At 44.4% G+C, this 24184-nt stretch overlaps 1 protein-coding gene across 2 annotated transcripts; it reads left to right on the top strand.

Moving 5' to 3' along the window:
• The first annotated feature begins 33 nt into the window (after window positions 1-33).
• Window positions 34-21941, top strand: OIP5 (Opa interacting protein 5). Of its 2 annotated transcripts, XM_054450319.2 has the most exons (5): window positions 34-657; window positions 916-982; window positions 11400-11522; window positions 17891-17972; window positions 21370-21941. In XM_054450319.2, the coding sequence occupies exons 1-5, from the start codon at window positions 264-266 to the stop codon at window positions 21463-21465; spliced, it is 762 nt and encodes a 253-aa protein (XP_054306294.2). In that variant the 5' UTR covers window positions 34-263; the 3' UTR covers window positions 21466-21941. The 2 variants fall into 2 exon arrangements, with proteins under 2 accessions (XP_054306294.2, XP_054306295.1); XM_054450320.2 differs by lacking the exon at window positions 11400-11522 and having other exon boundaries at window positions 231-657.
• Window positions 21942-24184: the final 2243 nt, after the last annotated feature.

Raw genomic sequence — 24184 nt, 5'->3', positions numbered from 1 at the left:
AAATCCCTGGCGCCACTCTTAACCTTGACTAAGCAGAAATTTATAGACAGTTTAAATGAAGAATGCCGCGCTTCCATTGGTTGAAAATGCCTCAAAGGCGGGGCTTCTGACCCTGACCAATAGGAAGGCTGATTTCCCGTCTCAACAGACGCGCGCTTTTCTCACACTTCAGGAATACGCAGGCGCCAAAGGTCCTGTAAGGCCTGTTCAGGTAACGAGTGCGCGGACTCGGACTCCAGTGCTTGGATTGCCCACAATGTCCAATGAGGACGCAGGAGCTGTGCTTGGGGCGGGGCCTGGCGTGTATTCGAAACGAAGGCGCCGGCTGCGGGAAGATGGCGGCTCAGCTGCTGCGGCATCCTTCGCATTGTGCAACGCCGCCCCGGGGTGACTTTTGTGATGGCACTGAGAGGGCGATTGATGAAGCTTCTTTTACGACCTCCATGGAGTGGGATACGCAGGTGGTGAAGGGGTCCTCGCCGCTTGGCCCCGCAGGGCTGGGGGCTGAGGAGCCGGTCGCCGGCCCGCAGCTGCCGTCTTGGCTGCAGCCTGAGAGGTGCGCTGTGTTCCAGTGCGCACAGTGCCACGCAGTGCTCGCCGACTCTGTGCACCTAGCCTGGGACCTGTCGCGGTCCCTCGGGGCCGTGGTCTTCTCCAGTGAGTGCAGTGAGGCTTTCGGGAAAGGCAGAGGCTAGCCGGAGAGGGCGTTCCCACTTTCTCCACCGGGTGGCGGAGAACCACCTGGGGAAGAAAACGGGATGAAAATTTGGAAGCAAGTAACTCTTTGGCCTGGGGATGGGGCAGGGAATCGGGGAGTCTCCTGATATTTAAGGCCAGGATGAGTCTGACGAGAGGAGAGATTTTCCATTTCAAGGCCCGCAGAGTATAGGTTCTGACCCGTGTTTGTCTTCCTAGGAGTTACAAATAACGTCGTTTTGGAAGCGCCCTTCCTAGTTGGCATTGAAGGTTCACTCAAAGGCAGGTACGTATTGATAATTACATTGGTCTCTAGTCCCTGACTTTATGAGACTGAGGAGCGTGGAACTGACATGTACGAGGAGAAAACAGTTTGGGATGCTGCTTTTACCTGTTTGACTCTTATATGAACTTGATGTATTAATGAAATGAAAAAGTTGTATTTGTGTATAGGTTTTAGGATCTTCCTGAGGGCCACTTCTCCCAGGCGGCTTGTACAAGTGAAGTGAGGCTAAGAAAGATGGATCTAGTAGTGGAGAAAAGAAAAAAATAACCTTTTGGTCTACAGTGAGAATAACTACAATCCTTTTAGATATTAGAACTTCTTTTTGAGACAGGGTCTTGCTCTCGCCCAGGCTGGAGTACAGTGGTGCGATCATAGCTCACTACAGCCCCCACAGCCCCTACCTTCCTGGCTCAAGCTATCCTCCCAAGCTCAGCCTCCGGAGTAGCTGGGACTACAGGCACACACCACCACTCCCGGCTAATTTTTAAATTTTTTGTAGAGGCCTTAGTATGTTGCCCACGCTTGATATTAGAACTTTTAAGTTTGCGATTATGATTAGTTTGTAATAAGCTATGCCAGGGCTAATTCTTCAGTAACCCCAGAAACTGGAGAAAAACACAACTAGAATGTTATGTACTTGAATACTGCCTGGTAAACTTTGCGACCTGCCTGTACTGTGATTTACAAGTGACAATAAAGTAGTCAGTGAATTTGGTATTGCAAGGCTCCTCAATTTTGAGTTTTGGCTTTAACATTGAGACAATTCATTTCATTCTGACCAGTTTGATTCAACGTTAGGTTTAAAGTATAGGAATTCTTAGTTGCTTTGTCCAGTAACCAGGAAGATTTATGCAGCTTGGACAAACTTCAAAAACGGAGTTAGACCCACAGCTCCCTTTCTTTTTCCTGAATAAAACACACTCCCTATCGCTATAGGAGGCCCCTTCCCACCCAAAGGGGACAAAGCAAGAAGGAGCAATTGCCTGCTTGGAATTGGGTGTATTCTGGGGCCAGAGGCAGAAGGTTCCTGAATGTGCTCTTGGAGAGGAGGCTAATGAATCTAGACCCGTGCTGTCCTATACTGTAATCACTAGTCATATGTAGCTATTATATATTATTAAATCTGCATTGAGATATGCTGTGAACGCAGAATACACACTGGATTTCAAAGACTTAGTACAGAAAAATTAATCATTTACAAATACTGATTACAGGCCGGGCGCGGTGGCTCACGCCTGTAATCCCAGCACTTTGGGAGGCCAAGGTGGGCAGATCACAAGGTCAGGAGATCGAGACCATCCTGGCTAACACGGTGAAACCCTGTCTCTACTAAAAATACCAAAAATTAGCCAGGCATGGTGGCGGGCGCCTGTAGTCCCAGCTACTCGGGAGACTGAGGCAGGAGAATGGTGTGAACCCGGGAGGCGGAGCTTGCAGTGACCGAGATCACGCCACTGCACTCCAGCCTGGGCGACAGAGCGAGACTCCCTATCAAAAAAAAAAAAAAAAAAAAATACTGATTACAGCTGGGAGCGGTGGCTCACGCCTGTAATCCCAGCACTTTTGGGAGGCCATGGCAGGCAGATCACCTGAGGTCGGGAGTTCGAGACCAGCCTGACCAAAATGGAGAAACCCCGTCTCTACTAAAAATACAAAATTAGCCGGGCATGGTGGCACATGCCTGTAATCCCAGCTACTCAAGAGGCTGAGGAAGGAGAATTGCTTGAACCCAGGAGGTGGAGGTTGTGGTGAGCCGAGTTCACGCCATTGCACTCCAGCCTGGGCAACAAGAGCCAAACTCTGTCTTAAAAAAAAAAATTGATTACATGGTGAAATGACATTTTTGATATATTGGGTTAAATAAAATATTTTAAAACTAATTTCACCTGTTTTTATTTTATTTTTTAAAGCAAAATTAGGCCGGGTGTGGTGGCTGATGCATGTAATCCCAGCACTCTGGGAGGCCGAGGCGGGTGGATCATGAGATCAGGAGTTCAAGACCAGCCTAGCCAAGATGGTGAAACTCAGTTTCTACTAGAAATATAAAAATTAGCTGGGCGTGGTGGCGGGCGCCTGTAATTCCATCTACTTGGGAGGCTGAGGCAGAGAATTGCTTGAATCCGGGAGGCGGGGGTTGCAGTGAGCCAAGATCATCCCACTGTACTCCAGCCTGGGCAATAGAGCGAGACTTTTTCTCAAAAAAAAAGCAAAATGAATAGAAAATTTAAAATTACATATGTGACTCACATTATATTCCTATTAGACAATGCTGGTTTAGATGCTTTGTAAAAAACTGGAGGGAGGCCAGGTGCAGTGGCTTACACCTATAATCCCAGCACTTTGGGAGGCCAAGGCAGGCAGATCACAAGGTCAGGAGTTCGGGACCAGCCTGGCCAGTATGGTGAAACCACGTCTCTACTAAAAGTACAAAAATTAGGGGGGCAAGGCGGCAAGCGCCTGTAGTCGCAGCTACTCGGGAGGCTGAGGCAGGAGAATGGCTTGAACCTGGGAAGCGGAGGTTGCAGTGAGTCAAGATCGCACCGCTACACTCCAGCCTGGACGACAGATCGAGACTCCATCTGAAAGAAAAAAAAAACTAGAGAGAAAGCCCCATGTGTTTCTGTATTTGTGGAGTAAGATGAGCTATATGGGACTTGCGGAGAGGGTTATGAAATGGCACAGCTTGAGACAAGTTGATTTTTTTCTAAGTGTAGGTTCATTACCTAGATGGGGTCAGAGAATGAATTAAGAGGATGATTACTGATGCAGCTAAAAGAGCATAAATTTTAGAGACAGCAGACTCGGCTTCTTTTTACTCTTTTTTTTTTTTTTGAGATGGAGTCTTGCTCTGTCCCAGGCTGGAGCACAGTGGCGGGATCTTGGCTCACTGCAACCTCCACCTCCTGGGTTCAAGCTATTCTCCTACCTCAGTCTCCCGAGTAGCTGGGATTATAGGTGCACAGCACCATGTCCGGCTAATTTTTGTATTTTTGTATTTTTAGTAGAGATGGGGTTTCACCATGTTGGCCAGGCTGGTCTTGAACTTCTGACCTTGTGATCCACCTGCCTCAGCCTCCCAAAGTGCCGGGATTACAGGCGTGAGCCACCACGCCAGTCCTTAACTTTACTCTTAATGAGGCATGTGAAATAAATTGATCCCTCTCAATCTGTCATATTTGAATACTCCTAAAATATACTCCCTCTGACATTTAAACATTCTGCAGTTGGCATGAACCTCTTAGATTCAAAGTCATAAAGTAGACAGATACAAGGTTACTTCCGTCTACATTTTATTGTTCTTTTACTGGCAGAGGATTTATTGTATCTAATTTTAAAAAGGATTATTATAGTATATTGACACTTAGAAATAGCTTTGTTACCCTGAGCTTTTGTTGTGCTCAACAGCGTATTTATTTAAATGGAATTTTGTTTGTATTATAAGTGAAGTACATTTTTTTCTAATTGTTATGTCAAATTCAAACCTGAGAGAAGAATATAATGAACCTCTGTCTACCTGTCACTAAACTAGAGCAGTTATCAACTCTCGGCCAATCTTGTTTCATCTGAAATCATAGTTGGCTTATCATGCTGGCTCACGCCTGTAATCCCAACACTTGGAGGCCAAGATGGGAGGATCACTTGAACCCAGGAGTTCAAGACCATCATGGGCAACATAGCGAGACTTCGTCTCTAAAACAAAACAAAATATCTATCCTCCACAATGTTTTGAAGCAGATACCTGAAATTATATCATTCCATCCATAAATATTTTGGTGAGGAGCTTTATAAGAAACTTTTTTCTGTTTATTTATTTTTTGAGATGGAGTCTAGCTCTTTTACCCAGGATGGAGAGCAACCTCCGCCTCCCAGGCTCAAGACATCCTTTCACTTCAGCCTCCCAAGTAGCTAGGACTATAAGGCATGCACCACCGTGCCCAGTTATTTGTTGTAGAGATAGGGTTTCAACATGTTGCCCAGGCTGGTTTTGAACTCCTGAACTCAAGTGATCTGCCTACCTTTGTCTCCCAAAGTGCTGGCATTACAGGCATGAGCCACTGCACTCAGCCTTTCTTTTCTTTTTCAATTTTTTTAGTTTTATTTTTTTTTATTTTTTTGAGATGGGGGTCTTGCTCTGTCGCCCAGGCTGAAGTGCAGTGGCATGATCTCGGCTCACTACAAACTCCGCCTCCCGGGTTCAAGTGATTCCCCTGCCTCAGCCTCCCGAGTAACTGGGACTACAGGTGCATGCCACCACATCTGGCTAATTTTATGTATTTTAGTAGAGACGGGGTTTCACCATGTTGGCCAGGATGGTCTTAATCTCCTGACTTCGTGATCCTCCCACCTCGGCCTCCCAAAGTGTTGGGATTACAGGCGTGAGCCACTGCGCCCAGCCTCTTTTCTTTTTAAAGATAATCCCAATTCTGGCTGGGCGCAGTGACTCATGCCTGTAATCCCAGCACTTTGGGAGGCCGAGGCGGAAGGATCGCGAGGTCAGGAGTTCAAGACCAGCCTGGACGACATAGCAAAACCCCATCTCTACTAATAATACAAAAATTTGCTGGGCATGGTAGCAGGCGCCTGTAATCCCTGCTACTGGGGAGGCTGAGGCAGGAGAATCGCTTGAACCCAGGAGGCGGAGGTTGCAGTGAGCCAAGATCATGCCATTGCACTCCAACCTGGGCGACAAGAGGAAGACTCCATCTCAGAAAAAAAAAAAAATTTAAACATACCACAAATACTATAATAAGCCCCAGGTACCCAGTTTCAACAGTTATTAATATTTTGACAATTATTTTCCTCTATACTCTTCACTTTTTTTTTTTTTTTTTTAATTCCTGGAGTATTTTGAAACAAATCACGTACAGTAAATCAACTCTTCATCACTTTGGTATTACTTCCTGTTGTCTTGTAGATTCACAGACTATTATAACCAAAAGATAACATAGTCTAGTTGACCTCATTCTGCTGATAAGGATATGGAGAAACAGTTGTATTTGGTAGTGTATTGGAAGTATTTTCCTCCCATAATATCCTCCAGTGCCCATGATCCAATGTAATGATGGAAGGCCCAGCAAGCTAGGTGATGCTAACCCTTAGTGGCAGAGCAGGGCAACCCAAAGCAGCTCAGCATGGATGGTTAGAGACGTAGTACCTACTGTGGTAAGATTGTTAAAAATATGGGGCTGGGCGCGGTGGCTCACACCTGTTATCCCAGCACTTTGGGAGGCCTAGGTGGGTGGATCACCTGAGGTCAGGAGTTCGAGACCAGCCTGACCAACATGGAGAAACCCCGTCTCTAGTAAAAATACAAAATTAGCCGAGCGTGGTGGTGCACGCCTGTAATCCCAGCTACTCGCTTGGGAGGCCGAGTCAGGAGAATCACTTGAACCTAGGAAGCGGAGGTTGTGGTAAGCCAAGATCACGCCATTGCACTCCAGCCTGGGGAATGAGCGAAACTCCATCTCAAAAAATCAAAAACAAAAAACAATAAGGAGCCACAGGCTATACACATGATCAGAGGCAAAGTGTGGGAATGAAGTTCTTTTTTTCTTCTACAGTAGTCAACTTAGGATAAATTTTTTTAAGTCATAAACTATAGTTTAGCCACTGAGGCACCGCTATATCATTAATCTCACTATCTGAACTTACTGCAATTTTCCTTGTTTTATAGTAATATTCAACAAAATACAGTTATACTGTGTTTTACTGCACTTGCAGATACTGCTTTTTTGTTTGTTTTTTTGAGATGGAGTCACACTCTGTCGCCTAGGCTAGAGTCCAGTGGCATGATCTCGGCTCACTGAAACCTCTGCCCCCTGGCTTCAAGCAATTCTTCTGCCTTAGCCTCCCTAGTAGCTGGGATGACAGGTGTGCCCTACCACGCCCAGCTAACTTTTGTATTTTCAGTAGAGACAGGGTTTTGCCATGTTGGCCATGCTGGTCCTGAACTCCTGACCTCAAGTGATCTGCCCACCTTGGCCTCCCAAAGTGCTGGGATTACAGGTGTGAGCCACTATGCCCAGCCCAGGTAATGCAATTTTTTTTTTTTTTTTTTTTGAGACGGAGTCTTGCTCTGTTGCCCAGACTGGAGTGCAGTGGCATGATCTTGGCTCACTGCAACCTCCACCTTCCGGGTTCAAGCAACTTTCCTGCCTCAGCCTCCCTAGTAGCTGGGATTACAGGTGCATGCCACCACGCCCAGCTAATTTTTGTATTTTTATTAGAGATGGGTTTCGCCATGTTTGCCAGGCTGGTTCCGAACTCCTGACCTCAAGTGATCCACCTGCCTTGGCCTCCCATAGTGCTGGGTTTACGGGTGTGAGCCACTGCGCCCAGCCCAGGGACTGCATTTTTTTTTTTTTTTTTTTTTTAGAAATTGAAGGTTTGTGACAAGCTTTTGTTGAGCAAGTCTGTTGACACCATTTCTAACAGCATGTGCTCACTTTGTGTCTCTGTGTCACATGTTGGTAATTCTGGCAGTTTTTGTTTTATTTATTTATTTATTTATTTTGAGACGGAGGCTCGCTCTGTCACCCAGACTGGAGTGCAGTGGCTTGATCTAGGCTCACTGCAAGCTCAGCCTCCTGGGTTCACACCATTCTCCTGCCTCAGCCTCCCGAGTAGCTGGGACTTACAGGGGCCCACCACCACACCCGGCTAATTTTTTTGTAGTTTTAGTAGAGACGGGGTTTCACCATGTTAGCCAGGATGGTCTTGATCTCCCGACCTCATGATCCGCCTGCCTTGGCCTCCCAGAGTGCTGGGATTACAGGCGTGAGCCACCGCACCCGGCCAGTTCTGGCAGTTTTAAAACTTTTTCATCATTATGTCTGTTAACGCTGATCTGTGATCAGTGATCTTTGCTGTTATTACTGTAATTGTGGGATGCCACAAACCGCACCCATTGAAGACAGCAAACTTAATCAATACGTGTGTGTTTTGACTTCTACCAACTAGCCATTCAGTCTCGCCTTCTCAGTCCAATTAATAACCCAACAATGGCCTTTAAGTGTTCAAGTGAAAGAAAAAGTTGCAAATCTCTCATTTTAAATCAAAAGCTAGAAATGATTAAACTTAGTGAGGAAGGCATGTGAAGTAATGCCAAATTGTGAATATGAAGAAAAAAATGGGGTTAGGCGCGGTGGCTCACGCTTGTAATCCCAGCACTTTGGGAGACTGAGGTGGGTGGATCACATGAGGTCAGGAATTCAAGACCAGCCTGATCAACATGGTGAAACCCCATCTCTACTAAAAATACAAAATTAGCCAGGCATGGTGGCGCACACCTGTAATTCCAGCTCTTTGGGAGGCTGAGGCAGGAGAATTGCTTGAACCCGGGAGGCGGAGGTTGCAGTGCCCCAAGAACACACCATTGCACTCCAGCTTGGGCAACAAGAGTGAAACTCCGTCAAACAAACAAATAAATAAATGGAAATTAAAAGTGCTAGTCCAGTGATAAGCTGATATGGAGAAAGTTTGAGTGGTATGAGTAGATCAAATCAGCCACAACATTCCTTTAAACTAAAGCCTAATCCAGAACAAGGCCCTAACTCTCTTCAATTCTGTGAAGGCTGAGAGGTGAGGAAGCTGCAGAAGAAGTTTGAGAGTATCAAATGTTGGCTCAGTGCAATGGCTCACGCCTGTAATCCCAGCACTTTGGGAGGCCAAGGTGGGTGGATTGGTTGGACCCAGGAGTTTGAGACTAGCCTGGGCAACATGGTGAAATGCTGTCTCTACAAAATACAAAAAAATTTAGCCGGATGTGGTGGCACACACCTATAGTCCCAGCTGCTTGGGAGGCTGAGAAGGAAGGCTGGCTTGAGCCCAGAGAGGTCGAGGCTGCAGTGGAGCTGTGATTGTGCCACCACACTCCAGCCTGGGTGACAGAGCAAGACCATCTTAAAAAAAAAAAAAAAAAGCAGAGGTTGGTTCATGAGATTTAAGGAAAGAAACCTTCTCCATAACAAAAGTCCAAAGTGAAACAGCAAGTACTGATGCAGAAGCTGCAGAAAATGAAAGTGGGTACACTAAACAACATATTTTCAGTGCAGATGAAACAGCCTTCTATTGGAAGAAGATACCGTCTCAGACTTTCATAGGTAGAAAGGAGAAGTCATTACCTGGCTTCAAAGGAGCTGGTCACAGTGACTCACATGTGTAATCCCAGCACTTTGGGAGACCAAGGTCGGAGGATTGCTTGAGCACAGGAGTTCAGGACCAGCCTGGGCAACACAGCAAGAACCTGTCTCTACAAAAAATTTAAAAATTAGATGGGCATTTTAGTGTGCACCTGTGGTCCCAGCTACTTGGAAGGCTGAGGTGGGAGGATCACTTGAGTCTGGGATGTTAAGGCTGTAGTGAGCTGTGATTGTACCACTGCACTCCATCCAAAAAAAAAGAAAAAGAAAAAAAAGCTTCAAAGGACAGGCTTTCTTGTTAGAGGCTATTGCAGCTGGTGACTTGAAGTTGAAGTCAATGCTCATTTACTGTTACTATCTATAGCTACTATAGTTATTCCTCTGATGGATCTGGGCAAAGTAAATCGAAAACCTTCTAGAAACCCAGCTAAATTTTGTATTTTTAGTAGAGATGGAGTTTCACCATGTTGACCAGGCTGTTTTCAAACTCCTGATCTCAAGTGATCTGCCCGCCTCCCAAAATGCTGGGATTACAAGCGTGAGCCATTGCGCCCGAATGGAAATTAATTTCCACTGAGACATTTGTTTATAAGTACTGTGCTTTGTCTGAATTAATTAATTCCTACGTGGAATTTCAAATTAATGACATTTTATTTCATAGTTTGCTTTTTGGTTAACTATATTCACAAGATTACATTACTATATGTGTGGTGTGGGACTTCATTTACCAATAAACTTAATATATTTTGTTATTTGTTCTTTTTTAGTATCCATTGACATGAGTATTTCTTTTTAGCTATGTGATTTTTTTTTCTTTTTTAAGATGGAGTTTCGCTCTTGTTGCCCAGGCTGGAGTGCAGTGGCACAATCTCCGCTCACTGCAACCTCCGCCTCCTGGGTTCAAGCGATTCTCCTGCCTCACCCTCGTGAGTAGCTGGGATTACAGGCACCCGCCACCAGGCCTGGCTAATTTTTTTATTTTTAGTAGAGACAGGGTTTCACCACATTGGCCAGGCTGGTCTCGAACTCCTGACTTCAGGTGATCCACCTGCCTTGGCCTCCCAAAGTGCTGGGATTACAGGCGTGAGCCATCATGCCCAGGCTAGCTATGTGATTTTTATGTTGTATTTTGTTAATAGAATTCTGCTAGCCTGGGAAACAAAGTAAGACCCCATTTCTGCCAAAAAAAAAATTAGTAGGGTATGGTAGCATGCACCTGTAGTCCCAGCTTTGGGAAGCTGAGGCAGGTGGATCAATTGAGCCCAGGAATTCAAGGCTGCAGTGAGCTATGATTGTATCACTACGTTCTAACCTGGGCGACAGAGCAAGAAACTGTCTCAAAAAAAAAACAAAAAACCCTTCATACTATATATTAATATAATTAAGTTTTCCTTTACCAAACCACTTTAAAATTGCTTTTAGCACATGCATGATGAAATATTTTCTTAAAGTGCTTTTCTTGTAAAAAATTTATTCGTTTATTTTTTATTTTAAGACGGGTTTTACCATGTTGCCTAGGCGGGTCTCGAATTCCTGGGCTCAAGCTATCTGCCCACTTCGGCCTCTCATAGTGCTGGGATTACAGTAGGTGTGAACCACTGTGCCTTACCAAAATGTTTCTTTCTAATATTTAAATATGTCTTATATACCAGCAAATATGATGACTTGCTCAAGAATTGTAATGAGAACTAAAATCAACATGTGACTCTTCGTCAGTAATCTTTCCAGAGAATAAGGAAAACAAAATAGATGGCTTGCTAGGGTAATGGGATTCCCTTTTCTTTCTCTTTTAGTCTGGGCATTTTTTTCATTAACTTTTTTTTTTTTATGTAAGCAAAAGACAAATCTTGATTTTAGTTCTGTGAACAATTTGTTTAGTAAGGCCCCAGTCAACTTGATTATTTTTTCAACAACTGTGAATTTATATAATGATAGCCATTTTACATGGTGATTTGCAGTTTTAAATGTTTAAATGTTAATCAGATTAGTTAGCTCTTTTTGTGTTTATTAGGGGTAAATTACCTTTCTCTTCTGAAGCGATAATTATACATCCATGATTGCTTTGACCAGAATATAAAAGGGTATCCGCAATCCAGCATGTAATTAAATTACAATCTGAGTTACCCTTTCTTGAATGTGACATTCTTTCTCTCACTCCTGTTACAATGTAATTTTCACCCTGACTTAGGTGTTAGGAATGCTTCAGAGACTAGTTATTTTTTATTGCTTGTATGATTTTTTATCCTTACCCATATTCTGTTTTTCCCCACCCCTAGTACTTACAACCTTTTATTCTGTGGTTCTTGTGGGATTCCCATTGGTTTCCATCTGTATTCTACCCATGCTGCCCTGGCTGCCTTGAGAGGCCACTTCTGCCTTTCCAGTGACAAAATGGCGTGGTGAGTAGACTCAGATATGGATCATCAAATACATTCTATTTCATTTATTTTGAGACAAAGTCCATCAAATAAATTTTAAAATATTTTTCAGGAAAGACAAAGTAGGCTGAGGACAGTGGCTTATGCCCGTAATCCCAGCACTTTAGGAGGCTGAGGCGGGTGGATCACTTGAGGTCAGGAGTTTGAGACCAGCCTGGCTAACATGGTGAAACCCGTCTCTACGAAAAATACACAAATTAGCCAGGTATGGTGGTGGACGCCTGTAATCCCAGCTACTCAGGAGGCTGAGGCATGAGAATTGTTGGAACCTGGGAGGCGGAGGCTGCAGTGAGCTGAGATCGTGCCACTGTGAGATCGTGCCCACTGCACTCCAGCTTGGGAGACAGGGTGAGATTCTGTCCAAAAAAAAAAGTAGCTGGGCATGCTAGTGCACACCTGTAATCCCAGCTACTTGGGAGGCTGCGGCAAGAGAATTGCTTCAACCTGAGAGGTGGAGGTTGCACAGTGAGCTGAGATTGCACCACTACGCTCCAAGCCTGGGTGACAGAACAAGACTGTCTCAAGAAAAAAAAAGACAAAGTGTTTGTACCAAAAAGATGCTAAAGTCAGGCACTGTCTTTGACAAAAAAATAGCAGTGGGCCAGGTGTGATGGCTCACGCCTGTAATGCCAGTGCTTTGTGAGGCCAACGTGGGAGGACTGCTTGAGGGCAGGAGTTCAAGACCTCCGTGGGCAATATAGTGAGACCCCTATTTTTTTTAATACAAAATTTAAAAAAATCAGCTGGATGTGGCGGCATGCCCCTATAGTCCCAGTTACTTGGGAGGCTGAGGTGGGAGGATCACCTGAGCCCAGGAGTTCAAGGTTACATTTTGCTGTGATCATACCACTGCATTCCGCTTTGGGTGACAAAAAAAAAGATAGCAGTGGGACCAAAATATAATCTTATAACATTATGATTATCTTCCATGTCTTCTTATCACACCATATCTTAAAAATCATACCATGGGAGAATTAGGAGGGTATTCTTTCATTAAAGAAACTTGTTGCCAGATGTGGTGGTGTGTGCCTGTAATTCTAGCTACCCAGGAGGCTGAGGCAGGAGGATCCCTTGAATCTTCGTGTTCGAGACCAGCCTAGGCAACAACATGGTGAAGCCTCCCATCTCAAACTGCTCCCTTAAAAAAAAAAAAAAAAAAAAAAAAGAACATTGTATGGGCTGGGTGCAGTGGCTCATGCCTGTAATCCCAGCACTTTGGGAGGCCGAGGTCAGGGGTTCACCTGAGGTCAGGAGTTCGAGACCAGCTTGGCCAACATGGTGGAACCCCATCTCCATTTAAAATACAAAAATAAGCCAAGTGTGGTGGCGCACGCCTGTGGTCCCAGCTGCTCGGGAGGCTGTGGCAGGAGAATTGCTTGAACCCAGGAGGTGGAGGTTGCAGTGAGCCAAGATCAAGCCACTGCACTTCAGCCTGGGTGACAGAGCGACACTCTGTCTCAGAAAAAATAAAAATAAATAAATAAAAGATAAAAAGAACATTCTAGAAGGCAAGCTTTTGCAAAATAATGTTGTAGTAGATACCTTTTGGGTTTGTGCCCAGCCTCTCTCTCCCTCTAATAGGTGGGGCCTTGTATATTTGTATCATGTGTGATTTGTATCATGCGTGATTCCCACTCCCAGGTACTGGATCAAGAATGAATACCTGGCCAGGCATGGTGGGTCATGCCTGTAATCTCAGCACTTTGGAAGGCTGAGTTGGAGGATTGTTTGAGCTTAGGAGTTTGAGACCAGCCTAGGCAACATAGCAAGACTCTGTCTCTACAAAAAATTTAAAATATTAACTGTGTGTGGTGGTGTATGCCTGTAGTCCTAGCTACTCGGGAGGCTAAGGTGGGAGGATAGCTACAGCCCAGGAGTTCAAGGTTACAGGGAGCTATGATTGTGTCACTGTATTCTAGCATGGGGAGCAGAGCGAGACCCTGTCTCTTAAAAAAGAAAAACAGTGCCGGGCATGGTAGCTCACACCTGTAATCCCACTACTTTGGGAGGCCGAGGTGGGCAGATCATGAGGTCAGGAGATCGAGATCATCCTGACCAACATGGGGAAACCCTGTCTCTACTAAAAATAAAAAAAAATTAGCTGGGTGTGGTGGCGCATGCCTGTAATCCCAGCTACTTGGGAGGCTGAGGCAGGAGAATCACTTGAACCGGGGAGTCAGAGGTTGCAGTGAGCCAAGATCGCGCCACTGCACTCCAGCCTGGCAACAGAGCGAGACTCTGTCTCTAAAAAAAAAAAAAAAAAGAAAAATGGATACCTGACCCAGACTAAGCCAACCATTTTTCTACCTTGGAATTTGAAACAAGGGCCCAGAAATACCAGTTACGTGTAGATAGTACTAGTGTTGAAGTTTGGAAGTGAAAGCTCTATGTATGGGATAGCTATTTCCCATGTGATGCATGTAGCTGCAGGGAAGTCTTCTCTGCAGTAAAACATGAAGCAGACACAGAGGAAAATAAAAATAATGATCATGTAGCCTCATGGTGTCAGAAAAACTACCCTACTGGCTATCCTTTCTCATGAATTACATTGGCTATTTCATTATTTTCCTAATAAATTGCACTTTTAACTTAAGCTTTTTTACTTATTACAAGAAACTGAAACATCCTTAGAAGTCTTTCCTTGACCATTAAAAAACAAAAACAAAAACATGCATTGACAACCTAGTTTATGTAGGCATTATGCTTATATCACTGAGTTCTTAATATAGTTTAAGAAAACTAGGGCTCAAAGAAGTGGAAGAGCTGAGATTTGAGCACATCTTAACTCAAAAGCTTATTTTCCTTTCATAAAACTAAAAGGTTTCGTTTTTCTCATTTCTTTTTTTTTTTTTTGAGACAGAGTTGCTGTGGCGCCCAGGCTGGAGTGCAGTGACGTGATCTTGGCTCACTGTAAGCTTCGCCCCCTGGGTTCACACCATTCTCCTGCCTCAGCCTCCCAAGTAGCTGGGACTACAGGTGCCCACGACCACGCTTGGCTAATTTTTTGTATTTTTAGTAGAGACGGGGTTTCACTGTATTAGCCAGGATGGTCTCGATCTCCCGACCTTGTGATCCGCCCGCCTTGGCCTCCCAAAATGCTGGGATTACAGGCATGAACCACCACGCCTGGCCGCTTTTTCTCATTTCTTATGCTTAGATAGATGTTTTTAGCTGAGTTATGGTTGACTAAACAATAAAACTTACAAGCCAGTCCTTTACCATGGGTTGCTCACTGTGCATTAGGTATACCATTTGTTCTTCATTGCAAATTTCCAACACAAAATATATACCTGAGATGGACTTATCATTTACTCTTCTTTTTTTTTTAAAAAAAAAGACGGAGTCTCACTCTGTCACCCAGGCTGTGGCGTGATCTCAGCTCACTGCAACCTCTGCCTCCTGGGTTCAAGTGATTCTCCTGCCTGGGCTTCCCAAAATGTTAAGATTACAGGCATTAGTCACCATGCCCAGCCTCAATTTTTAGATTCTTTTTTTTTTCTTTGAGACGGAGTCCTGCTCTTTTGCCCAGGCTGGAGCTGGAGTGCAGTGGCGCCATCTCGGCTCACTGGAAGCTCCGCATCCCAGGTTCACGCCATTCTTCTGCCTCCGTCTCCTGAGTAGCTGGGACTACAGGTGCCCGCCACCATGTCTGGCTAATTTTTTTGTATTTTTAGTAGAGACGGGGTTTCACTGTATTAGCCAGGATGGTCTCGATCTCCTGACCTTGTGATCCGCCCGCCTCGGCCTCCTAAAGTGCTGGGATTACAGGTGTGAGCCACTGTGACTGGCCAATTTCTAGATTCTTAAGCAATTTCTATTTAGAATTAACTTTAAAGCGGGAAAAAAAAAACTGTAAATGTGTGCTGTTAGTAATCCCACATCTTTTTTAGAAATCAGTACAAAAGTAAATGTTCTAGAGAAGCAATAATTGCATTTTTGTTAGGGAAGTAAGCTTTTAGTAACACATTTTTAACATACATTTGAAAAGCATTATGGGATTTTGGTTAATTTCTTAATCTTTAAAATGAGTTGGATAAAAGGTCAGGACATTCTTTTTGATTAAGTAGAAACTTTGGCCTTTTCCTCTTGGATTCGGGATGGCTGCTGCAATTACAGTCATTACATCTATTGATGATAGCATCCTAAACATGAAGGAAAAGGATATGGAGAGTATGGGAACACAAGAAAAATTCCTTCTTTTCATCAGCATAAATTTTGTTTGTGTTTTTTTTTTGAGACACAGTCTTGCTCTGTCACCCAAGTTGGAACACAGTGGTGTGATCTCAGCTCATTGCAGCCTCCGCCTCCCAGGGTCAAGTGATTCTCCTGCCTTGCCCACCAAGTAGATGGGACCACAGGTGCACTCCACCATGCCCGGCTAATTTTTGTATTTTTAGTAGAAATGGGGTTTTACCATGTTTGCCAGGCTGGTCTCAAACTCCTGACCCCAGGTGATCTGCCTGCCTCAGCCTTCCAAAGTGCTGGGATTACACCCATGAGCCACTGCGCTCCCCACCAGCATAAAATTTTCTTAATCTTTTTTTTATTCTTTTTTTTTTTTTTTTTTTTTTTTTGAGACAGGGTCTCACTCTGTCACACATGCTGGAGCAATCATGGTTCACTGCAGCCTCAACCTTTTGGGTTCAGGTGATCCTCCCAACTCAGCCTCCCAAGTAGCTGGGACTACAGGCATGCCACCACATCTGGCTAATTTTTGTATTTTTTTGTAGAGATGGGGTTTTGCTGGCCAGGCATGTTGGCTCATGCTTGTAATCCCAGCACTTTGGGAGGCTGAGGCAGGCGGATCACCTGAGGTCAGGAATTCAAGACCAGCCTGTCCAATATGGTGAAACCCTGTCTCTGCTAAGAATACAAAAATTAGCTGGACATGGTGGTGGGCACCTGTAATCCCAGCTGCTTGGGAGGCTGAGGCAGAAGAATTGCTTGAACCTGGAAGGCGGAGGTTGCAGTGAGCCGAGATCACGCCATTGTACTCCAGCCTGGGTGACAGAGTAAGACTCTGTCTCAAAAAAAAAAAAAAAGAGATGGAGTTTCGCTATGTTGCCCAGGCTGGTCTCAAATTTCTGATCTCAAGCCATCTGCCTGCCTCAGCCTCCCAAAGTGCTGGGATTATAGGTGTGAGCCAGCACACCCGTCCCATTTTCTTACCCTTGTTGGTCAGAACTATGTCACATGATTAGCTCATCTGAGAAAGCAAATATGTAACAGTAGGCTCATGGCAAAAATCTGGATTCTGTTGGCAATAAAGAAGTGAGGAAAGCTGGGCTTGGTGGCTCAAGCCTATAATCCCAGCACTTTGGGAGGCCCAGGCAGGGGGATCACCTGAGGTCAGGAGTTCGAGACCAGCCTCGCCAACATGGCAAAACCCCATCTCTACTAAAAATCCAAAAATTAGCTGGGCGTGGTGGCACAAGCCTGTAATCCCAGCTACTCGGGAGGCTAAGGCAGGAGAATGGCTTGAACCCGGGAGGCAGAGGTTGCAGTGAGCTGAGATCGTGCCACTGCACTCTACTCTGGGCAACAGAGCGAGACTCCATCTCAAAAAAAAAAAAAAGTGAGGAATAGCTGCTGGGAATAGGTGACCAACACTATGTCTCACACTGGGATTACTTTCCTTCAAACTGTGCTACAGGATCCTGCTGATGAAGTGTAAAGCTTATAATCATCGTAATTATTCATATGAGCCTGGTTTTTGTCTTTAATTTACCCTGAGATAATTTTGTCTCTGGTAGGATGCAGCAGAGATCCTCTACGATTTGTTTATTTTTGAATTTGCTTTTCCAAGAAAATGCAGTCATCCTTCAGTATCTGTGGTTCCAGGACCCCACCAGATACCAAAATCCATGGACACTCAAGTGTCTGATATTAAATGGTGTAATATTTGCATATTACTTTTGGATATCCTCCTTTTTAAAGTATAAAAGTATATATTTTATACTTTAAAATAATCTCCAGATTACTTATGACAGCTAACGTAATGTAAATGCTACGTACATTACAAATTTACATAGGAAATTTACAAAGTTGTTGTAATGTTAAGGGAATGATGACAAGAAAAAGAGTCTGTACCTGTTCAGTACAGACACAATCCAGTTTTTTTTCCCGAATATTTTTAGTCTGTGGTTGTTTGAATCCATGGATGCTATACCCATGGATATGGTGGGCCAGCTGTAACATCATGAGTCTTGAAATGAAAATCATTAAGAAGGCAGGCTTTTCTTGACACATTTTTTTTAGAAGGTAAGTTTGGTTCATTTATAATCTTAACCATGGTATGACACTAATATTTTCTCTTTTTTCCTATCTAGCTATCTCTTAAAAACAAAAGCCATAGTAAATGCATCAGAGATGGATATTCAAAATGTTCCTCTATCAGAAAAGATTGCAGAGGTAAAATTTCATGATGGTTGTATGCTTTTTTAAAATATACACAACTCTTGATAACTTCTACCAATGAACTTGGGGATGATGAAATGGTATGATGCTCAATAATCCTTTATACTTGATTTGACCTTCCCTATCGAATTTGTAATGAAAAGCAAAATACTAAAACCACACTGTAAGGTGTAGTTCAGGAAGAAAGGAAAAGCTGCTCAACTGCTGCACTCCTGTATTCTCCTTTGTGCTGGGAATGGATATCATCATCTTGCCATAGAGCTGTCTTCTTTGCAAACACCTTATAATTGCTCAGCTGTCTCAGACATAAGAGTGATGAAACAGTTACTAAGAATTCTTGGCTGGGCGTGGGTGGCTCACGCCTGTAATCCCAGCACTTTGGTAGGCCAAGGCGAGCAGATCATGAGGTCAGGAGATCGAGACCATCCTGGCTAACACAGTGAAACCCCATCTCTATTAAAAATACAAAAAATTAGCTGGGCGTGGTGGCACATGCCTGTAGTCCCAGCTACTCGGGAGGCGGAGGCAGGAGAATTGCTTGAACTGGGAGGTGGAGGTTGCAGTGAGCTGAGATTGTGCCACTGCACTCCAGCCTGGGCAACAGAGCGAGACTCTGTCTCAAAAAAAAAAATTTAGCCGCTCATGGTGGTAGGCGCCTGTAATCCCAGCTATTTAGGAGACTGAGGCAGGAGAATCGCTTGAACCCAGGTGGCAGACGTTGCAGTGAGCCGAGACTGCGCCACTGCACTCCAGCCTGGGCAACAGAGTGAGACTCCGTCTCAAAAAAAAGAATTCTTGCCTGGGCACAGTGGCTCACGCCTGTAATCCCAGCACTTTGGGAGGCTGAGGCAGACGGATAACCCGAGATCAGTAGTTTGAGACCAGCCTGACCAACATGGAGAAACCCTGTCTCTACTAAAAATACAAAATTGGCCGGGCGTGGTGGCACATGCCTGTAATCCCAGCTACTTGGGAGGCTGAGACAGGAGAAGCACTTGAACCCGTGAGACAGAGGTTGTGGTGAGGCAAGATCATGCCATTGCACTCTAGCCTGAGCAACAAGAGTGAAAATCCGTCTCAAAAAAAAAAAAAGGCTGGGCCTGGTGGGTCACGCCTGTAATCCCAGCACTTTGGGAGGCTGAGGTGGGCAGATCACCTGAGGTCGGGAGTTCGAGACCAGCCTGACCAACATGGAGAAATCCCATCTCTACTAAAAATACAAAATTAGCCGGGCGTGTTGGCACATGCCTATAATCTCAGCTTTTCGGGAGGCCGAGGCAGGAGAATCGCTTGAACTTGGGAGGCAGAGGTTGCGGTGAGCCGAGATCTTGCCATTGAGAGTGAAACTCTGTCTGGAAAAAAAAAAAAAAAAAAAAGAATTCTTATTGGCTGGGTGCGGTGGCTCACACCTGTAATCCCAGCACTTTGAGAAGCCGAGGTGGGTGGATCATGAGGTCAGGAGTTCAGCCTGGCCAAGATGGTGAAACCCTGTCTCTACTAAAACTACAAAAATTAGCCAGGCGCAGTGGCAGGTACCTATAATCCCGGCCCCAGCTACTTGGGAGGCTGAAGCAGGAGAATCGCTTGGACCGACCTGGATGGCAGAGGTTGCAGTGAGCCAAGATCACACCATTGCATTCTAGCCTGGGTGACAGAATCTGTTTCAAAAATAATAATAATTGGTATGGGAAATGACTTTGGAATGGCAGTATGAGGAGTTCCATTGATAGGATCCAGGAAGAATATTATAAAGGAAACAACCGTCTTAAGTCTGTGGAAATTTTCTTCAAGGTATATGGCAAATACAGAAACATTTATTTATTTTTGAGACAGAGTCTCACTCTGCCTCCCAGGCTGGAATGCAGTGGCATAGTCTTGGGTCACTGCAGCCACCTCCTCCCGGGTTCAAGCGATTCTCCCACATGGAGAATCCCTGTCTCTACTAAAAATACTAAAAAGCCTCCTGAGTAGCTGGGACTACAGGCGCGCACTACCATGCCCAGATAATTTTTGTATTTTTAGTAGAGATGGGGTTTCACCATCTCTGCTAAAAATGTTGGCCAGGCTGTTCTCGAACTTCCGAGCTCAGGTGACCCACCCGCCTCGGCCTACCAAACTGCTGGGATTACAGGTGTGAGTGCCAGGTTCAAGTGCTTCTCCTGCCTCAGCCTCCCCAGTAGCTGGGAACCCAGTTGCCCTTGCCCCCAGCTTGCTTGTAGGGTGGAAATCCTATGCTGGGAGGGGCGAATGGAGATTATCAGAAGTCACTGCTCTTGCCCTGCTGAGTAACAACGCTAAATTTCATTCTAAATATAGCTGTAAGAACTCTTAAAAATTATCTGATTGCAACAGTTATCTGTTCTAAACCTAATAACCAGAGTTAACTTTGCAGACCATTAGAATATTAAAGTCGGAGAGGCATTTGTTATGTTAACAAAGGGTTAAAAGAAAAGCTAAATTCTTGCCACTGGAAAAGGAGGAGAAGACTGTCTCCACAAAGCTCTGTGACCACACTTTATTCATCTTCACAGTAGCAGTGCTGCTCAGCAATGTTTTGTCTTTTTTTACATGAAACTTTACATCTGAGGATCTTTTTTTTGAGATGGAGTCTCGCTCTGTCGCCCAGGCTGGAATGCAGTGGCATGATCTTGGCTCACTGCAAACTCCGCCTCCTGGGTTCACTCATTCTCTTGCCTCAGCCTCCTGAGTAGCTGGGACTACAGGCGCCCGCCACCATGCCCGGCTAATTTTGTTTTTGTATTTTTAGTAGAGACGGGGTTTCACCGTGTTAGCCAGGATGGTCTTGATCTCCTGACCTTGTGATCTGCCCGACTTGGCCTCCCAAAGTGCTGGGGTTAGAGGCGTGAGCCACTGCGCCTGGCCACATCTGAAGATCTTACTGTGTGCTAGGTTGTTGTATAAAGTTCTTCCAGAATTAGAAGAAATTTATTCCTCAAATGCATTTAGACATTGCCAGCTCCCAATTACTAGATATAAACTAGCTTAAATTTGAAATGGTGTTTGTGACCAGCAAATTGATAGTTAAGCTTAAAATGCCCAGATATCCAGCTTGGTGTGGTGGCTCATGTCTGTAATTCCAGCACTTTGGGAGGCCAAGGCAGGAGGATCACTGATTGCCAGGAGTTCAACACCAGCCTTGGCAACAAAGCAAGACCCCATCTCTACAAAGAAAATTTAAAACACATGACTGTAGTCCTAGCTAATCAGGAGACTGAAGTAGGAGGATCACTTGAGAGCAGGAGCTTGAGGCTGCAGTGAACTATGAACGTGCCACTGTACTCCAGCTCAGGCAACAGAGTGAGACCCTGTCTCTTAAAATAAGTAAAAACAAAAAAAAGATGCCCTGATATCTATATATTTATCCTCCTAGCTGAAAGAGAAGATAGTGCTAACGCACAATCGCTTAAAATCACTAATGAAGATTCTGAGTGAAGTGACTCCTGACCAGTCCAAGCCAGAAAACTGATCCTGTACCAAAGCTTGAGTGTCAGGTTCAGGCTTTATTGCTGTCTTCAACAACAGGTGCTGCTTAATCATTTCTTGAAAAAGATTGGCTTCAAGAATGGAGGGGAAATGCAGTTTCTATTTACCTTTAGACTGATTTTCCAAATTATTTATGAAGCTGTTTTTAGAAGATGAGAGACTAAGGATTCTTCTCTTTTATAGCTATTTGCCTTGAGAACTTACTTTAGATTCTTATTGAATTCATAATACTTATCTCTGAAAATGTCTTTGTAAATTTAGGAATTAAGATGCAGAGTCCCATGTGTCCTCTGATCTAAAGTTGCATGGTTGGTCTGAAAATAGAGTTGGGCTTAATGTTGACTTCTATTACTCCTGCATGGAGCATTGTTATGAATACTAATAAATCACTTTTTAACTTATGTAAAATACAGATCATAATATTCTATAGGTAATGTTTAATAAATTGCCTAAATAATATACAATTTGTCTCTTTTTCAATTGTAAACTGAGGTTAACAGAGGAATAATGAAAGGAATGATAAAACAAAACAGTTACCAAAGTACTATTTTCTATAATTTTGTTTTATGTAGCACTTTGAGTAACTTATCAAAATATTAATTTAATATATATTTTTAAAGTGTTGGACTAGGTGCTGGGGATAAAAGGTAAGCAAAAATAGACACACTGTATCCTTAGAATTTATAATCTAGTCAGAGAGGGACATTCAAATAATCACATAAAGATATGTAAAATTACAGGCCTGGCGCGGTGGCTCACATCTGTAATTCCAGATTTTTGGAGGCCAAGGCAGTGGATCACTTGAGGTCAGGAGTTCAAGACCAGCCTCGCCAACGTGGTGAAACCTCGTCTCTACTAAAAATACAAAAATTAGCCAGGCACGGTGGTGCGCACCTGTAATTCCAGCTACTCAGGAACCTGAGGCAGAAGAAATGCTTGAACCCAGCAGGTAGAGGCTGCAGTGAGCCGAGATCGTGCCACTGCACTCCAGCCTGGGTGACAGAGTGAAACTCCATCTAAAAAAAAAAAGATATGTAAAATTATGACTCTAGTAAGGGTTTTGACATAAAGGAACATAGGGATACACGCACATAAAGCAGGTAACTGACCTGGTCTGGGTTTCTGGGAAAGAAAGCCTCTGTGTAGAAGTGAAGTTTCAGCAGTGGTCTGAAAGATGAATAGGAATTAATAAGGTGATGGAGGGATGACCTTTATGAGGTCCTTAAAAGAAGGCCTGCCTAATCAAATTCACTTTTTCAGAATGGCACTGTGGTTGTCCTGTGGAAAACAGGTGGGAAGGGCAGCAAGCAGACCACTAAGGAGAGCCTTTGGCACTAGCACAATCAAGAAATTACATATCCAAGTGGTAGAGGATACAGAAGCTAACTTGAGATGTAGCTAGCAGAATATATATATATATATATATATATATATTTTTTTTTTTTTTTTTCGAGATGGAGTCTTGCTCTGTCGCCCAGGCTGGAGTGCAGTGGCCTGATCTCTGCAACTGCCATCTCCCGAGTGTTGAAGCGATTCCCCTGTCTCAGCCTCCTGAGTAGCTGGGATTACAGGTGCATGCCGCCATGCCCGGCTAATTTTTTGTATTTTAGTAGAGACGGGGTTTCACCGTGTTGCCCAGGGTGGTCTCGAACTCCTGAGCTCAGGCAAATCCACCCGCCTTGGCCTCCCGAACTGCTAGGATAACAGGCGTGAGCCACTGCGACTGGCCTGCTTATGCATTTTTTGAGGGGAGGGTGGTGAGACAGGGTCTCACTCTGTCATCCAGGCCTGAGTGCAGAGGTGTGAACATGGCCCACTGCAGCCTTGACTTCCTGGTCTCAAGTGATCCTCCCAACTGTATCCTGAATAGCTGGCACCACAGGTTTGTGTCACCACGCCTGGCTAATAAAAAAAAAAAAAAAAATTGTAGAGACAAGGCCTTGCTGTGGGCTGAAACTGGGCTCAAGGGATGTTCACTTCAGCCTTCCAAAGTGTTGGAATTACAGCGGTGAGCCATTGTGCCAGGTCTGATTATGCATAGAGTTGCAAAAATTTGGTCCTATAAGCAAGGTTGATGCTTTCTGGCAAAAACCAGCACAATAAAAGCTTTTACTTTTTAAAGAATATGACCTAATATACGCCAGGTGCAGTGGCTCACGCCTGTAATCCCAGCACTTTGGGAGGCCGAGGCGGTCGGATCACGAGGTCAGGAGTTCCACACCAGCCTGCCCAACATAGCGAAACCCCGTCTCTACTAAAAATACAAGAATTAGCTGAGCATGTGGCGTGCGTCTGTAGTCCCACTACTCGGGAGGCTGAGGCAGGAGAATCGCTTGAACCTGGGAGGCAGAGGTTGTGGTGAGCCAAGATGATGCCACTGCATGCCAGCCTGGGTGACAGAGCGAGACGCCGTCTCAAAAAAAAAAAGACCTAATAAGTACCACATTGAGTCACCCTTGGTTGCTCTGGGCGACAGAGCAAGACTGTCTCTAAATAAATAAATTAATTAATTAAATGCTTGACCTTTACGTCAAATTAAACTGGCTAGCTTTAAATAGATTTTTTTCAGATTACATGCTCACTCTAGAAAAAAGAGATGTGTGACAAAATACAGAGTGAAAGTATACTTCTTCCCTTTCTATTTTTTGAGAGGCACAATATAGCATCCTGGTAAGTGAGCAGGCTCTGGAACCAAACTGGAT

Source organism: Pongo pygmaeus, chromosome 16, assembly GCF_028885625.2.
Source record: "Pongo pygmaeus isolate AG05252 chromosome 16, NHGRI_mPonPyg2-v2.0_pri, whole genome shotgun sequence".
Taxonomy (NCBI): Eukaryota; Metazoa; Chordata; class Mammalia; order Primates; family Hominidae; genus Pongo; species Pongo pygmaeus.
This window is presented reverse-complemented; position numbering and strand designations above follow the sequence as displayed.

Excerpts from the sequence above, each read along its gene's own strand:
- OIP5 (XM_054450319.2), top strand. The coding sequence starts at position 264 with ATGAGGACGCAGGAGCTGTGCTTGGGGCGGGGCCTGGCGTGTATTCGA. Across the intron at positions 983-11,399 it reads GAAGGTTCACTCAAAGGCAG|TACTTACAACCTTTTATTCT; the intron begins GTACGTATTGAT and ends CCCCACCCCTAG. Across the intron at positions 17,973-21,369 it reads TATCAGAAAAGATTGCAGAG|CTGAAAGAGAAGATAGTGCT; the intron begins GTAAAATTTCAT and ends TTATCCTCCTAG.